The sequence below is a fragment of the Thalia democratica genome, chromosome 6 (genome assembly GCF_965202585.1).
Source record: "Thalia democratica chromosome 6, ktThaDemo2.hap1.1, whole genome shotgun sequence".
Lineage (NCBI taxonomy): Eukaryota > Metazoa > Chordata > Thaliacea > Salpida > Salpidae > Thalia > Thalia democratica.
The window spans coordinates 41,869,863-41,886,833 of NC_139170.1; the positions used below are offsets into that span (position 1 = coordinate 41,869,863).

The 16,971-nt window shown below is 32.1% G+C and overlaps 1 protein-coding gene across 3 annotated transcripts in view; it reads left to right on the forward strand.

The window, feature by feature from the left end:
* Nucleotides 1–16,971, forward strand: part of LOC145837723 (mediator of RNA polymerase II transcription subunit 12-like) — a 29,980-nt gene that overhangs the window by 12,640 nt on the left and 369 nt on the right. For 2 of the 3 annotated variants that reach the window (XM_082945149.1, XM_082945151.1), the window contains exons 18-41: nt 114–317; nt 710–820; nt 979–1,119; nt 1,653–1,835; nt 2,229–2,364; nt 4,147–4,303; nt 4,653–4,856; nt 5,242–5,369; nt 5,858–5,994; nt 6,560–6,677; nt 7,245–7,393; nt 7,724–7,877; nt 8,297–8,542; nt 8,789–8,950; nt 9,344–9,445; nt 9,648–9,767; nt 10,097–10,279; nt 10,933–11,096; nt 11,446–11,707; nt 11,959–12,148; nt 14,832–14,914; nt 15,419–15,563; nt 16,232–16,439; nt 16,631–16,787. In XM_082945149.1, the coding sequence (XP_082801275.1) occupies nt 114–317; nt 710–820; nt 979–1,119; nt 1,653–1,835; nt 2,229–2,364; nt 4,147–4,303; nt 4,653–4,856; nt 5,242–5,369; nt 5,858–5,994; nt 6,560–6,677; nt 7,245–7,393; nt 7,724–7,877; nt 8,297–8,542; nt 8,789–8,950; nt 9,344–9,445; nt 9,648–9,767; nt 10,097–10,279; nt 10,933–11,096; nt 11,446–11,707; nt 11,959–12,148; nt 14,832–14,914; nt 15,419–15,563; nt 16,232–16,439; nt 16,631–16,787 (3,844 nt within the window). The remainder of the gene's footprint in view (nt 1–113; nt 318–709; nt 821–978; nt 1,120–1,652; nt 1,836–2,228; nt 2,365–4,146; nt 4,304–4,652; nt 4,857–5,241; nt 5,370–5,857; nt 5,995–6,559; nt 6,678–7,244; nt 7,394–7,723; nt 7,878–8,296; nt 8,543–8,788; nt 8,951–9,343; nt 9,446–9,647; nt 9,768–10,096; nt 10,280–10,932; nt 11,097–11,445; nt 11,708–11,958; nt 12,149–14,831; nt 14,915–15,418; nt 15,564–16,231; nt 16,440–16,630; nt 16,788–16,971) is intronic. The other variant, XM_082945150.1, reaches the window with a different exon arrangement.

Here is a 16,971-nt window from a genome sequence, read left to right on the forward strand (position 1 = left end):
TGTAACTCTAACGCTGACAAATAATAGTCTATAGTTTCCCATACTAGAATGCTTCAGTAATAAAACACAAATACTTAACAGCTTATTTTTTTCATATCTGATTTTCTTTCAAGATCGAGCAACCTGCCAGACATGCAGATAGTGACGTTGTTGTTCGGCATGATGGAGGAATCGTTGGACATATGGAACTTGCTTAACACGTGCTCGGTATTGCTGGCAAAACTGGCGACCATAAGGAAGGAAAATGGCGGGAAAAACAAGTGGTACTTCGCGCAAGTCACGCAGAGCGTTGTCGCCTCCCTCAGATACTACCACTCGTCAGTTTTGATTTGATGCAGTTTGATAGTACATACGTTAAAATGTTACATTAAGCTTAAGTTATAAAAGCCTAATGATAGTTATTCTTATTTTTGTTTAATCATTATTCTATTTTATTTATGTTTAAAACCATAAAAAACATTGATATTGATGGACCTCTCGTCAGTTTTGATTTAGTTAATTAGTTTGTTAAAATATATGTTTGAAAAGTTTTATGTGTTTTTTAGCTCAGTTAACAAAAACTTTACGATAATTTGTTTGACTTTTGTTAATTAAACATTTTATTTTAGTCGTAAATAAATCCATGAAAGCAGTAGTTTATGCTTTTTTTTTGTTTTATATTTTTACAAGTTAAAACAGTTACTATACTAGTTTTTTTCAATATTTACAGTTGCTTGATGCTCGATTCAAACTTGGGCAAGAAAGCGTTTCAGAGTGGATATTCTGTGCTAAAGGCTGGAAATTATTTGACCACTGGAAAGTTAACAAGTTCTGCAGAAAAGTATAGTTTTTTATAACTGTACTTAGAAATGTATCTGTTATTTAGTTTTTTTGCTCAAAAGTAAAAGACATTTGAACTTATGATTAGTAATCTAACTTTGTTTAGTTTAGATGTGAAATATTTTAAGATAACTTTCATAATGTTGTTTGTGTTCACAGAAATATACTTTTTCTGTTGTACGAGTTGTACCCAATACCGAAAGTGAAGCAAAATTACCCGGATTTCGAGCCTCAGTTTGAAAGTTTGAAGAAATTCATAACTCATTTCGGAAAGACTAAACCTTCCTCTTCTAATTGCAAGTTTGTTGTTTATGTTAAATATCAGCAACTTGTCTTTTGAATATATTTAAAGTTATTTGATAACTAGTTGTAATTAAATTAAGTTGTGTTTTAATAACTTGGCATATTTTTAAACAATTAAATACAAACTTTAATTAAACATTTATTTAAAACTATTGATTTAAAAGCTTTATGCACAGTGCACACTAAATTGCTTCAAATAGGTATTTATCTTTTACTTTTTTTAGTAAGTTATTAAACCAAATAAAAACTGATAATGTGTTACCGATCTAAATATTATATGTATTCCTTATTTTAATAAATAGTATATTCTCTTTTGTTTGTTGCAATTAATCTGCTGTGAACCTTAAGTGATAAACTGTTTTAATAAAAAAAATAAGTGTTAAATATTTAAATATTGTATATCTTTTTGCTTTGATATTTTTTACGTAAACTTTGAATATCATTTTCAAAACAAAGCAAATTGAAATGTCTAACGTAACAACCTTGTACGCGCGTAGTAGAACGCAAACTCGAAAGAGAAACTCTAAAAGGTACTCCCAGGAGATCTACCAGGAGTTCATCCGGCACCCGGACCGGTACGACCCGCTGGAAGTGGTGGAGCGGCTGGAGGCGATGGCGGGCACCCGGCTGGACCTGAACAAGAACGACAACCGCTACTCGTTCGTCTGCTCCGTCATACTGGCCATCTACGAGGAGAGGCAGGACCTGGACAGGTTGGTTGACTGGAAAAAATTGAAAAAGTTTTTCTGGTTGTTTTTTATGCTTTTTGTTCAACAGAACTGCTTTTAAATATGTGTTTTAGGAAAATAGTTTATTACTTAAAATAATATCGTTTTTTTAATATAAATATACTGAAGTTACTATAACTACTTTTATTAAAATAAATGTTGTACGTTTTCAACTTTTAGCTCCTTTATTAGACAAAAGTGAACAAGTTCAGGGTTTTAATAGAATTTTGTACAGTATTAAAAAAAAAAACTTTAAAGTTGGCTTGATTACAATGTATACAAATTTCTTAGCCAAATGGTATGTCTGTTGAAAGCCATAGTAATTTAGGCTTAACCAAACTCTGTACTGCTGTTTATATTTAAGGTATTCAATAACAGGGTGTTGTCGTTATCCTTGTTGTGTGCTGAAATCAACACGAGGTTCCCGCAGTTCGGAGCCGAGTGGCTCGGCGTCTTCCACACGCTTTGCACGTCGAACAACACGAGCTACAATGACGTCACAGTGGACATGCAAGTTTGTTTGTTAAAAGTAGTAGTTTTAGAGTTTAGCTTGTTTTTTAATTTCAAAACTTGTTCGTTTTGAAAATATTACTTTGCAAAAGAACGGTTGAAAAGTATTAAAGGTGAAAAGTTGAAATATGGATTAACATTGCAAATTTGTAGTTTGAAGTTTCTGTATTTTAAAAACATTCAAAGTTTAATTGTAATATTTTATTGTGTGGTTGAGTTTGTAATTAATTATGTTGTAAGCGCAGCTGTATGTTTTTAACTAAGATCGACTATTACAAATGTTGTTATTGAAAACATTTAATGATATAGAAAACGGTTTATGTTTTATTCTCTAATACTAGATCTTAAAGTAAGGTTTTTGTTTGTATAAAATAAATTTTTTTATTTAAAATCCAGATTTTTTATTCTGACTCCCCTTTAAAAGTTTTAAACAACATAAAAAAAAACCGTAGTAATACAATAAAAGGTACTCTTTTTAACAATTACACTAATGATAACACATGACAATTACAACCTCCTTTTTTATAGAGTAAAAAGACAAACAATAACTTGCCTTATGATTTAGTTTCTACATTGTTTTCAAAGTTATATAAAAAAAAATTCTTTTTTTTATTTGTTTAATACTTTTTTTTTATAGAAATAAGTCTGTATATTGTTTTATGATAAATAATTTAATTTAAACTTCTATACAATTATCTATTAGCTACTTCAAAATACTTTATTTAATATTTGGAGTCATTTGAATGTATTCAAAGCAAACTTTTTTGTCTACTACCAAATGTTAATTTGAATGTACTGTGTTTTTGATTGTGATATGCAAATTACCGTCCAATACTATATCGATCCATTATAAAAAACTATTTTTATATCTTTTTTTACGACATACTTTGTTTGTGCGAAATGTTTTCCTTATTAATTTCTTTATTTGTGCTTGTAACTTCATGTAAGAAAAACTTTTTGATAAACTTAATGTAGTTTTAATTATTCGTATAAGACTAAATTTAAAAATAGTATTTTTTATACAAATGAACAATGTATGTTGCATTAAAAAAAAAACGAAAAAATCAAAATAATGCAAGTTTTTTAGTATTGTTTTTATAAGTTATAAAAACTTTCTATAATCAGCATTCAAATTTTAGGTCATGAATGTTTGAAATCAAAACGTTAACAAAAATAATGTTATATAAATATACTTACTATAGTGTTTTAGAAATCAAACATACTCACAAACATTACTACTTTAAAATAGGAATAGGCAACGTTTTTAGTTGGCGGGCAAGTTGTAGAAAATTTAGTACTTGAAGGACCGGAGCATTTCAATTTCATTTACTTTACAAAAGTTACTCAATTATCCAATTCGATTTGAAAAAAACTACTATGTGACCTTTTTTACTACATTTATTATAAGTTTCAAATCTCCCTTAAATTGTACCTAAGACTATTTTGCTTATCATTTTAGATCAAAGAATATCTAGTGCAAGTCTCAAAACTTGGCTTAGCGGTTTAGTTTACATACTTGCGGGCTGCAGTTTTACCTTTTACGATCCCACTTGACTTTTGAAACCGTCGACGGGCCGTACGTTGGTCCATCCTTGCGCTCAAACTTTATTTTTAGCTATATTCAACTTGATTTGCTGAAACCAATTACTGTTTGTTAACCTTAACATATAAAGTTTTAAAAACCAACTGTTTTCTATCTTCAATGTAATAAACACAAAAATGTTAACTTGCAACTTTGTATTAGAACGAGCATTGCAGGCCCTCCGGAAACTTAACCTTTCCACAGATCGCGGACCCGGGCATCAGGGAGCCCCTCTCGCTGTTCCTCACCGTCCTCATCACGAGGAACTGCTTCTCGATAGACGCGTTCATCGACAACGTGGCCATGGGCTCCATCCTCAACCAGAACAACAAGTCCAACGGCAACCAGTCCCCCGGTTCAGGTTCGGTTGAGTTATAAAAAAATGATTTTAGCTAGCTGCGATTTTTTTGTTTGATTTTTTACCAGCTGCTAAAGGCGAAGTAAATTGTTTTTGCTCAAATATTTTTATTTTCAATAACAGTTGGTTTCGCAAACTTTAATTGTTGAACTCTGTGTTATTAATGTTGTTTTAAACTTATAGGATAGAATTTTTTTTCTGATATCCAATTGTTTTCATATTTCTCAACCTATCAAACTAAATAGCTTATTTCCTATACGTTTTTGCCATAAACGAACATTATAAAAACAAAGCAAAATTGTAGTAAAAAAAAAGCTGAAATCTCGGCTGTTAGTAAACATGGAGATATTAGGTGCGCTGCTGACGTGCCACATGCTGGTCCGGCTGTTCAGAAGCCCCAACGTCGGCCTGCTCACCGAGGCGGAACGGGGCGCGGACGGAGGCGAAGACGACTTCGGTCAGCTGTCGTCGGCGGACAAGCACCTGCTGGGAGCGAAGCACGCGAAACTGCCTCTCGGCGCGATCATAGCCGTGTTGAAGGGAATGGTGAATCTGGGTGAGTTTATGTATATTTAGAAAAAATACTGTACTGTAATCTTACCGTCGAGAGCGCGCATTTGGGCGCAAAGTGCGCACTCAAGATAGACATTATGGCATATTTTTATTTATTTTTGACAAAAACGTTAAAAGTTTTGCTTGGTGTACACAACCAGAACCTTAAAAGTCGTTGTGCAAAATACGATAGGCATGATGTTTTTTACTAGAATTGATTGGTTTAGCCAGTGTTACCATAAAAGTTGTATATTTTTGTGCTACGAAAAAAACCTTAGAAGCATTTTTATAGTTTGACGATTGTATCTAACGGCAGTTATTTAATAAAAACCGTTGTACCACGGTTGATTTGTATAAGTTTGTTTTTTAGAATAAAAAATTTTTTTTAGGTGATGTGGTCAGCACCAAAACGAGCGGCATAAATTACAACCAGTCCAAAAACTACAACAACGACTCCAAACCGATGAACACGGATTTTTGGTACGATTTTTTCGACGACATTTCTGACAATTCACCGGTGAGTTGCTCATATTAAAATTAAACTAACTCGTTTTTGATTTTAAACAAACTCATTACGTTCTAGCTTTTGTTTTGGTTGAAGTCAATAAAGCAGAGTTGTTACGCATATTGAAGTTCTTATTCCTTCAAATATTGTATGAGAAAAATCGTAGCATGCATCCGTCCATGCAATATTTATGTGTGTGATAATACTTTTAGAAACAATTAATTTACTGAACAAAATAATTCGTTGTTTTAAAACGTTCTTTAAATTCACAAGATGTAATTTAAAGGAATCTTCTCTACCTTAAGTTTTGATAAATTTCATTTGATGTTGTTTCTTTTGAAAAAACTGTTAGAAAAAATTAGATTATAATTTTGTTAGTCTGTTCATAAAATTGTTATATGGGCAGCTAGTACATCATGATAACGTGAAAAAATCACTTTTTTTTGAGTTCAGCTATCTTTATTTTGCTTATTATTTTCACATGTAAATTTCATTTTAAGGGGGAAAACGGTAGAAAACAAGTTCCGTCCAGCACGAATTCACCACTAAGTAACATGAAAGTTAACGTGGAAAAAGTGAACGATTTCGCTAAGCAGTGCGTTAAAAAGCTCTGCGCTCAGAGATGGTTGTCAGAACGGTATTTATTTTTTAATATATATATATATATTTATTTATTGTTTTATTTGGATTGAAATATCGGTATGAAGCAATAAAAGTTTAATAAAAAAGTTTAGATTAGTCTTACTTTTTTTGATATAGATATGCCATGACAAGCTTGCAATATTATATATGATAAGAAGTTAAGTTAAGTAACTTTTGGAACGCTAAATATTGTTTTATATATGTTTATTATTATTTTTGATTGTAATATCTGTGTGAAGCAATACTTAGTAGAAAGGTGTGTATTAGTATTTCTTAATTTTTTGAACTAAGTATAAACTAACAAGTTGAAATTAAAATATATGATGAAAAAAAAAAAGGTTTTAAGTTGAGGACATAAAAAGTAAAGAAGAAAATTAATAATTTTTTAGTTATATTTGGAAAAAATGATTCACACACATTATCAATACTATTTTATATGAAATTTTATAAACTGTGTACAAAATTCAATGCAAAAGCACTTTCTTTTATATTAACTCAAGTTTCAATGTGTTAAATAGACTGTTATAAACTTTTCAATTACAAATAACAAACTTCTGCAGCTACCTGAAGAGAAGCGTGAAAGGGAATCCGCTGTCGATACTGCAGGACAACAAGTTGAACGGCGAGCAAAGAAAGCAGTTGCTGCAGCACCTCTGCTACAACGACCAGGAACTCAAGGTTCGTTTTATAAGTTTTGTGTAATTTACGCATTTTTAAAATATTTACAGTTGCTGATAATTTGGACAAACAAAGCCAGTATATTTGCAGTCTGCAAAAAGTTTTTATAAATTCCTTCTAAAGTTCATAACTTGATAACAAAATATTTGGGGTTTAAAGCACTTCCTTTTGAAGTTTATTATTGTTATAAAATATATGGTTCATCAATCGTTTTCTCAGTCATTTGATTTTTAAATTTTATATTTTCGATGTCACTGCAGCCCTCTGTAGTTATTATTTGAAAAAAGTCAACATCGAGTTACTTGAGTTTTTGTAAAGAGATATTGGCATGAAAAAGTATTATACAACATATATTCAACTAATACAACCCAATTGAAAAAAAAAAAACTTTTGTGTTCTGTTTTAGTTAACAAACACTTAATAAGTTTCAGCCAAATAATTGAAGTGAGACGCGAGGTGAAACAAACTAATTTTTTCAAAAAGAAAACAAATAAAAACAAATAGTATTTAATCATTAGTTTTATCACTTGAAAAAAAATTCTCAATTTTCAACCAAACCAATCGCAGGATTTGAAGAGTTACGAGAACAACCAGCTCGCGTACATAGTGAACATACTGAGCAACGTGAACAGGTGGAACATGAGAAAGAGAATACTGGAGTTGACCGTCATGCTCAAGCAGCACGATCAGAAAAACATCGCGGAAATAATCGCCAAGTCTGTTACGTAATATACTGTTTTAATTGTTAAAATTTTCAATTGTTTCTAAAGTATATGTGTTTATTGTATATGTATTTGATTAACTAAATCGTTTCTTAAAGTATATTTTTGCAACTTAAATCTTCAGGTAAATATTATTTGTTTATTTAAGGATGATATTAATTTAAATAATTATACTTTTTAACATGGTTTTACAAATATTTTTTGAAATTGAAGCACAAATAAGTCTTTTTCTTCCTAATTAAGTTCAGTTTAACTTTTAACAAGTTCTTCTTTAAATTAAAAGCTTGCTTACAAAAAAGACGTAAACTTTAAATTTATCAACAGAGCAACGGTCGAAGTGTTCAAGAGGCACCAGCAGCAGGTGGACAGCAACCTGGCGGAAGAAACTCCCCAATTCAGCGCGATTAGCGGCAGCGATCTGGACGACAAGTGCAACCAGTGGCTCATCGCTCCGCTCATATGCAAGCTCGATTCCAATGTTTGTTTGCGTTGTGAATATTTTTCAATAAGGCCAAGTCAGCCGCACACTAAAGCTGAGACTTTGATGCTTTGGAGAGTTGAGTGGCGTCAGCAGTTAAGTTGCAGTTTGTCTTTGTCGAAGGTTTCTTAAAATGGGTGATGCCGCTCCTTTGGGGGAAATTTCAGCAATCAGGGCCGAAGTAAATAAGTATTTAAACAGTAAACGGGCGATATTAAAAAAAAGAAGAGTGATATTTTTTCCTAGTTTTGTTCCAAGGGGCGATTATAAATATGAGTTCATCAAACCCTGATCTACATTTATAAGCGTCTAAATCTAAAAAATATTTTACCAAGTAAATCATACAATCTGTTCTTTACATTTAAGTGAACTTTTATAATTACAATTAAAAAAATCACAAAATCAAAAAACAATCAAAGGTGCAAGGAACGGTGTTGAACGAGGCGAGCCACTTGCTGGAGGCGCCGCAGAGCTGGAACGCGCACAACTCCCACCACATCCACGCCTCCCCCCACCACTCGTCCCAGTCGCAGACGAGGAGCGGGTCGCGCAGCAACACCAGCGCCATGGCAACCAGCTTCGACGACGCCAGCGTGATGGGCGGCGACGGCTTCTCGCTCCTCAACAACCACGCGTTCCTGATACTCATACTAAACTGCTTGAAAGTCGGTTTTGCTTCCAAAAATAATAATTATATACTTGGTTTTACTGAAAAAAAAAAGTTTTTTAAGTTTTGATTAGTTCTAATTCAGTCAGTTACAAATAAAATTTTGAACTAATATTTGTTTGATAAAACTAATATTTGCATTTCCGTTTTAAGTTGCTATTTAACAAATATTTAAGTTAGTAGGTAGTAATTAATAGTGATATTATCATATTGTACTTTTTTAAAACTTATATTATATTTGTAGGGGCAAGAAGACCAACGTGACACTTTGCTGGATTCGCTCAAGTCGCAGATAACGATGCTGATCACCGAGTGGCAGTGTTCGAGGGGCGAAGACGCGCAAATTATGACGTCACAATCACAAAACACCGCGCTTCACGACGGCTTGAAACTGAGATTGAGCTTGGTTTGTTTTACCTTCAAATACCTTTAAAGTTTGACATACTTATACTCTTTGAACGTAACTTAGAAGTCTTTGAAAGTTTTTGGTACTGTTATTAAAAATTTATGCTGTTTTATAAACAGTAAGACTTGTTTTTTACTTAAAATATCTTAAAGTAGGTAGTTATCTATATGCATCAATCTTATGCTGGGTTGCTTTTTAAGTATTTCAATTAGTTATGTTTGAACAGAAAAAAAGTAGTAAAAAGTTAAAAAGTCTTGTTTTTAACATTTTTTGATACAATTATTTTGAACTGAAGACTAGCTATCTTTTAATATCGCGCTTGTATTAATGATTTTTAGATAAATAAAAATTTTCTAAAGTAAAAAATAAAAATAAAACTATATATTTTTATAGGTGGGAGGAATGTTTGATACTGTGGAAAATAATACAACATTTACTAGTGAAATTGTTATTCTGCTCACAAGACTCATCAGCTATGAAATGGTTGATGTTAAGGTTTATGATAAAATTACTGTATTCTACATAAAAATCTATTGATGTATTATTTTTTTATAACTTTGTAAAATATCTAACAAAAATAACTGAAAAATAGATTGCTTGTTTCAAAAAACACATTACTTTTGAAATAATTTGTTAGAATTTTAGTACATATATTCAAAATAAAACTTGTGTTTAAAACAATATTGCTAATAACAAGGCAAACGAAGGGACGTTGTTCAACACGGTGTTCGACATGATATCAATGTTGCTTCACCACACTTTAGGAGGCATTGACTGCAACAAGAGAGACTACACTAACATTGTTAAAAAAATGAAGGTTTGAAAGTTTAATAGAATTTTTATTTGTAAGTGTTGATAACTAATGCATAAATTTTATGATTCTAGAGCAGAATTTTAATTAAACAATAAGAATTTCTTATAACATGAATGAAAACTGTTAAAGCAAAAACGCACTGCTATAAATTTTATTCATATCTAACTGTGCATAACTAGGCATTGAATATTTGCACTTTGTTTAAAGTTGAACAATAAACAACCACAAAAGTTAACTTACAGGACAAGTAAGCCAGTTGAACTAGGAATAGTTATTTACCTTGCCAATAAACTAAACAGCTAGAATAAACTTGAAACATAAAAAACCAACAGAAAGAGATGGGAGAGCGGCAGTCGGACGGGTTGAAGAAGCTGAGGAAGCTGCTTCCGTTCTCCAGGAACGACAACAACTTCGTGCTGTGCTTCGAAACCGCGGGCGGGTCGAGCTCGGGGAACCACGACTCGATAAAAACGCAGAACTTCAGCTGCCCCTCCGACCCGTCGCGCGGCTTGCAGGTTTGATTTGAAAATTCGTGTTCGGGGGGTGGCCACAAAACATACAGGACCCGGGAAAAACCTGAAGTTTTAAACAGTAGTGAAAATTCGATTCGAATTAAAAAAATTTTCATATTAATAAAAACATTTTGCTGTCATCAATTTTTTTTTCAACCACATTTAAGGTAGCCTTACAGTATCTTTTCAATGTTGCTATACGTTCAACACAGTTTTTAAACTTAAAATTGGTTCTAAAATAAAAGTAGACCCAAAAGCGTGTACTTTTAAAAACCTGAATGATTTTCAGAGTAATTAGAAGAAATTTCTTGAAAACAAGCGGCCCCCCTGCATGTTAAATGTTATTATTAAAAAAAAAACTTTAGCTTCTATAACATTTTGACTTTTTCAGCATGATAAGGCTAGATAAAGAAAATCAAGTTGTTTTTAAGAACTCACTATGACTAAATTTTTTAAACTATTATGATTATTTTTTAGACTATCTCTTGTGTTTTGATTTTAAATATTAGTACTATTATATGTGAAAGCTATTTATTTTTTTTCATTGCCAACGAAATTATAGTAAAAATTGAAAAAGCTAGCGATTGCAGTATATCAACTTCATTAAAATAAAACTTCTCAGACTGATGTTTAGAAAGTTAGCTTTTATTTTGTAGATATCTTCAAAAGTGAAAATAAATCCGTGGGACCTGATAGAGGGGATCGAATCTCCGGCGCCAATGTGCCTCAGCTGGTTTGGCGCCAAAAAGATAATGAAGGAAGTCCCCTATTATGAGAAAGAACACGTCAAGTTGATGCAGCAGGAAGAAGAAGAAATTCAGTTTGTGAAAATATTTTGAATTAAAATTGAGAGAGATTTTAATTAGAATTAAAAGTAACTTTATAAAACGAGGCCTAATTTGTTTTTTTACTTTACAAGGTTTACTTTTTGGGTTAATAAATATGATCACATGACTGCATGTAGTGTTTTGTAACCAAGTTTCAATTTTACCCCTGCTTGTTACAAATAGTTTAAGGAAGCAAAGCCTGTCTTTTACGCAATAATGGTTTTGATCAGTTAACAATTCACAGCGAACACGATTAAACGACTGCGTGCAATGTTTTCTTATTTCTTAAATTCTTAAATTATTTTCTGTATTTTTATATATAAACGTCGCACACTCACACAGCGACCTCGCCTACTTCTTGCAACCGCCCAACATCCCGGAGGAGGAGCCGGAAGAGGAGGTGGTGCAGCAGCAGCCTCCCCAGCAGAAGCAGATGTTCTCGCCCTCCGCCAGCCACCTGCACCAGATCAAGCACCCGATGGGCAGGCAGATGGCGCACAACGACGTCATGAGCAGCCAGGTGCAGTCCATTCAGCAGCAGCAGCAGCAGTTGGGGAAGCGGAGGAACACCGCCAAGCAGCCCAAGAGGCCGAAAAAACAGAAGGTGAGTCGGTGTTGTTGAAGTTTGTGTGTAGATTCAAGATACGTACGAGAGAGTTACTAATTGTTTGAATAGTTGTTATATCAAGGCTCAAAAATATCGTGTTTTATTTATCATTATGTATAAAAAAAATAACTCTTTGTTTTGTACTCAAAAATTTAACACGAAGCAACATAATTGTCAGTAAAAAGAAAACGGAGTTAATTTGCGCGATGGACAATTAAAAAAGTTTGAGTAATTACTTTTTTATTCAGTTCGAGCCTCCGAAAAATGTTCTGCCAAATCGAGGGTTGGGCTTGCACAATGCGAACATCATGCAATCTAGAATGGGCCAACCGTACATTACTGATCCGTTCATGAAACCCGGCATGATGGCCGGTAGAACTTACAACATGCCGGCGAGGTACAATTACCCGGGCGCGCAAACCGAAATCAGCAAAAAAAGTTTGCGATTTTTTTTTGTAATTTAACATAATTTAATGTACTTTAGCGTAGTCTCAAAATTTATAAAACCATACTCTGTTTAAAAACGTTCAATCTAGGTCATCTTATTTGTTGTACTAGGTATTTCTAGTTCTTAGGTGCAAAGAAAACTTTTAGCACTTGATATAAGAGGCTAACAATTAATTTTAGTAAATCAAAAGGTTTAGAAAATTTTCCCATAGTTTGTTTTAAAATTTGAATAATGTACTTTGTTTATGGTTTAAAGCCCCAAGTTTGCAGTAAAATACTAACTATATTTCTAAATTTTATTTCTACTTAGCTATGTTTTATTTATTCATTATTTTGCTGTTTGAATGGCTATGCGTGATATTGCTTTTGACCTTACTGCGGAAGGGCACGCACATCTAAGACAACAAAACAGTTAAAAGTACCAAAACCCGCACTTTATAATGTAGTGAGGAAATACGAAGATCTCGGCAATACAACAGATCATCCCAAAAGTTTAAACGCTTTTGAGAAGGGACCCCAAACGCTCCAGTTTAAACTCAACATGTAAAACAGAAAATTGCTCGAACCCATATGAAGTTGCTGAAGACGTGTTACAACTCATCGCCACCACAAAACTTTCCTATCTGTCATGACATGATCAGCAGTTTTAAAAGCTTGAACATATTTACTGCTTTTGTGAAACAGAGCGCTAATTTCGACACACCTATGAAATTTTGCTCGAAAGATTACTAAAAATTAAAATTTGATTTTCTGACACCTCTTGGCGCAGAGACAATTTCCCCGCGGATGGAATCGCTGCTTCCTTCACCCAATTTAGTGTTTTTTCAAAAACTGACAGCTCTTACGACAAAAAGCTGCGGAGTCGTTGGTTGTAGTGGAAGTGGTGAACAATTGGTTGTGGTAAAAACATGGCAGAATTGGTTGCGTGGGACGGTTGAGTGTTTTTTAGAGTACGAGTTGCTGCTCAAGGAGCGTATATTTGAAAAGAATGGTGAAATGTTGGGTGCACGACGATTCAAACTCGACAATTCAAATTCCGACAACTCAAATTCGGACAACTCAAACTACTTGAATTCAAATTCGGATAATTTAAACTACGAAAGTTCAAATTCGGACAATTCAAACTACGACAACCAAACTATTTATTTTTTGATTTCGTGAGGCTTTCAAACAAAACACGAAACATGCAATTTTCGTCTTTTTTAACTGGTTTACAATTAATGTCACTTTATATTTTCTATAAACATTTTCCATACCCTCCATAGTCTAGATATACCATTTAGCCTTAAATTAAGTTGTTAGTAAGAATTAGAATAAGTTGATAATTTAATGAATTTTCAAAATATTTTTAATTGCTGTTTAACTTTTCTAGTTTTTTATTTATATTTTCATAAAAACAAAACTTTGTTAGCTATATATTTATTAAAGTTTATAAATGTTTTAAATTATTAATGTACATAGTTAAAATTTATATTAAGTTGCTAATAAGAATGAAAATAAATTGATAATTTAATGTAGTTTAAATAAAAATTTAATTATCATACAACTTATCTAGTTGTTTGTTTATATAATCACATAACTCTGTTAGATATGTTTTTAGTTAAGATTATAAATGTTATAAATTACTAATATAATTGAAACTATATTGTTAAAAAACTTAAAAGTTGGCGTTTTAATTTTTTTTTATATATTTTAAAAATAAGTAAATAATTGTAATGAGTTTAATAAAAAAATATAAAAACTAATTGTCTAGCGTTTTAGATATTCTGTTTTGCTTTATAAGAATAGTATAATAAGGGCATAGGGGAAAGTCCGACATTTTTTTTTAATCAAAAATGATATTGGATCTTATATGAAGTAAAAACTACGAGCCAGTTTTTATAGAGTAAAATCGTCCTATTGAACTTTTGAGATTTTGTAATTTCTATAAAAAGTTTCCGATACAAACGTATGATCCGCAAAATTTTCGAGGTCTGTTTTCTCGTAAATTTAAAAAGTCACTAAAAATCTATGTTCTCCTTCATTTCTTGAGCTAGAGACCTCAAACTTTCAGGAAACGTTCCTTTTACAGTTTAAAAGACTTTTAAAGTTGCGATTTCAAAAATATAAAATAAAATAAAAAATTTTGACAAAAAAAAAAGTGTTTTTTTTTTATAAAAATTTTGTTTTTCAAGGTTAAAAAGTTCTGCATTCAATCTTTTTAAAATTTAATAATATATTTTCTGTGAAAATTTAAAGAAAACTGCTTAAAAAATTTAGGAGGAGATATAATTTTAGTGAAATGGTCTTTTTTCGCGTTTTTAGTTTGCGCCTTCTATGAGGAACCTTTTGAGGTCACCGACTTTGATCGCTCATATCTCAAAAATTACGTTGGATTTTTCAAGCGGTTAAAATTGTCTGATAGATAAAACTCTATAAAATAAGATCAACTTGTAAAAAACAAGGTGGAACCACCCTATGCCCTCAAGTAGTTAACGTACAAATTTCTTGATTAAATGTTATTTTACTTAGAAATAGGTTGAAGCGCTTATACCTAATAAATAAAGCAGAGTAATAGTATTTAAAAAAATAATGTTTAGTGCATAAAATTTTGTTTTTTACTAAATAGATTTTTTGAATAATATAAATGTTTGTAATTAACACTAGAACTTATTTAACATGACATTTTTTTTAGGTGTTGTCAATGAGAAAATACGACTTTCAATTTTGAACAACAGCAAAAACAAACGACACCAATATACAGCGAGACCGCATGGGGTAAGTTTAAAAATCAACTTAAAAATTTTTTTTAAATGTCAAGCTGTTTTAACCTACCATTAAACGTTTTTGGTAAATTTATCTCCTCTTCCAAAAGTTCACGTCTCATATTTACTTGAATACGATTAATTCAAACCATAACCAAAACTTTTTGTAACAACCTAACACATATTAAACAAACAACTTCTTAATAAACTCACATTATATTTAGTTTTTTTTTAATATTAAGCTGTGTGAACTTGCCAGAAAACGTTATTTTTAATTTCTATCTCCACTTCCCAAAGTTCGCATCTCGTGTTTACTTTTAAAAACGAGGCCAATTCAAACCTTAACCAAAACTTTATTTAAAAACCTATATTAAACAGAAACAAACATCTTCATAATAAACTCATATTTACTTAAAAAACTACGCTTCATTCAAATTCTAACCGAAACTTTGTTTGACAGCCTCTATTAGACAGAAATATTAACCTTTCAAATATTTGAAACTCACTCATTGTGCAGACGGGGGGAATGAGCATGCCGTACAGGGCGCAGCAGGGGAGCTCGGGTCAGATGCACGCCAACATGCAGATGCAGCAGGGTTACTACCAATCGTCGCCACACACCAACCAGCGCATCATGCAGCACAACCCCGCCACTCAGAGAGGTTCGTTCAGTTGTTGATGTAATAGTACTGAAAAACTTGTGTGAGACACTCAATATTTGTTTTTAATTTGGTCTAAATTTTACCAAATATTTTATCTAAATATACAAAAGATAATCGTGTTATCAGTTGGGGCAGTTGATGAGATTGATGAAGCAGCTGTATATGTTGCATAACGTGTCTCAGAATTTACTCTGAATGTCACTGATTTTTTTTATATGTTTTCTCATTAAAACAATGAGTTTACCACCATCCAAGGTAGTTTTAAGTCAGGAGGAGGTATTGTTTAAAATAGTTTTAGTTTTGATATTCTAAACTAAAAAGTTGTTAAAGTTTTGTGTTGATTAAAATATTTATAAGTTTTGTAAACTAAAGTATGTAGACTGATTCTCTAACTGGGAAAAATTGTGTAACATACTCAATATTTATTTTTAATTTAGTCTAAATGTTACCAAATATTTTATATATACATACAGACAATAAATTATGCTATCTGAGTTGGAATCTCCAGCTATGATAAAATGTTTGCTTAGGTTTTTATTTTATTAAAAAAAAGTATCATTATTTAGCTTTTTTTAAATTTTTAGAGTTCAATAAATTATTTACAAGCTCAGAACATGTGAACTATGTACTTTTCTGTAATTTCAACTAAATTCAAAATATTATTGCAGCTTACCCAGCAGTGCAACGAGGTTATCCCCAGCAACCGGCGATGCCGAGTTACCAGGGAATGCAGAAGGGCGCTGGTTACCACGGGCAACGCATCACCCCGCAACCCGGATCGTACCAGCAACCCGGCATCAACCCAATGATGACGTCACCATACATGTCGGCCGGTCACGTGGCAACAGGACCTGGCAGGAGCAATCAGATTAGCAGGTTTTGTTATGAGAGCTTTGTGTTGAAATTTATTTTATTTGTTAGAAATAATTAATTTTTATAAACAGTGTTTTTCTAAAACCTAGAACTAATCTTTTTTGAAGTCAAAAAAAAACAAAACTTTTAGAAACTCTTTTTATTTTTAGGGTCATAAATGCAAATTTATAATTTAATATCAAATGATTAATAAGCAGGATGCAAGTTGGCGGGCAGAGCGGTTACCAGATGATGGGAGCCAATCAGCAGCAAGCTACAGTTCAGAGAACCAATCAGATGGCTTCGAATTCCCGCCAAATGCAGGTCATTCAACCGCAACAAGCCCAACAACCAGGAAGAATCATCAACACTGTTCGTTCGAATTGATTTTTTTATGGTTAAAAAATGAAATATTAAAACTTGTAGATTTTATAAAAATCCTAACTGATGTTCTATTTTTTGAATTATTTATTTTTGTATGACTTTATTAAAACTGTTCGTTTGAATTTGAAGTTATTCAATTTCTCAAACTTGTCTTACCTCATAGCATTAATGA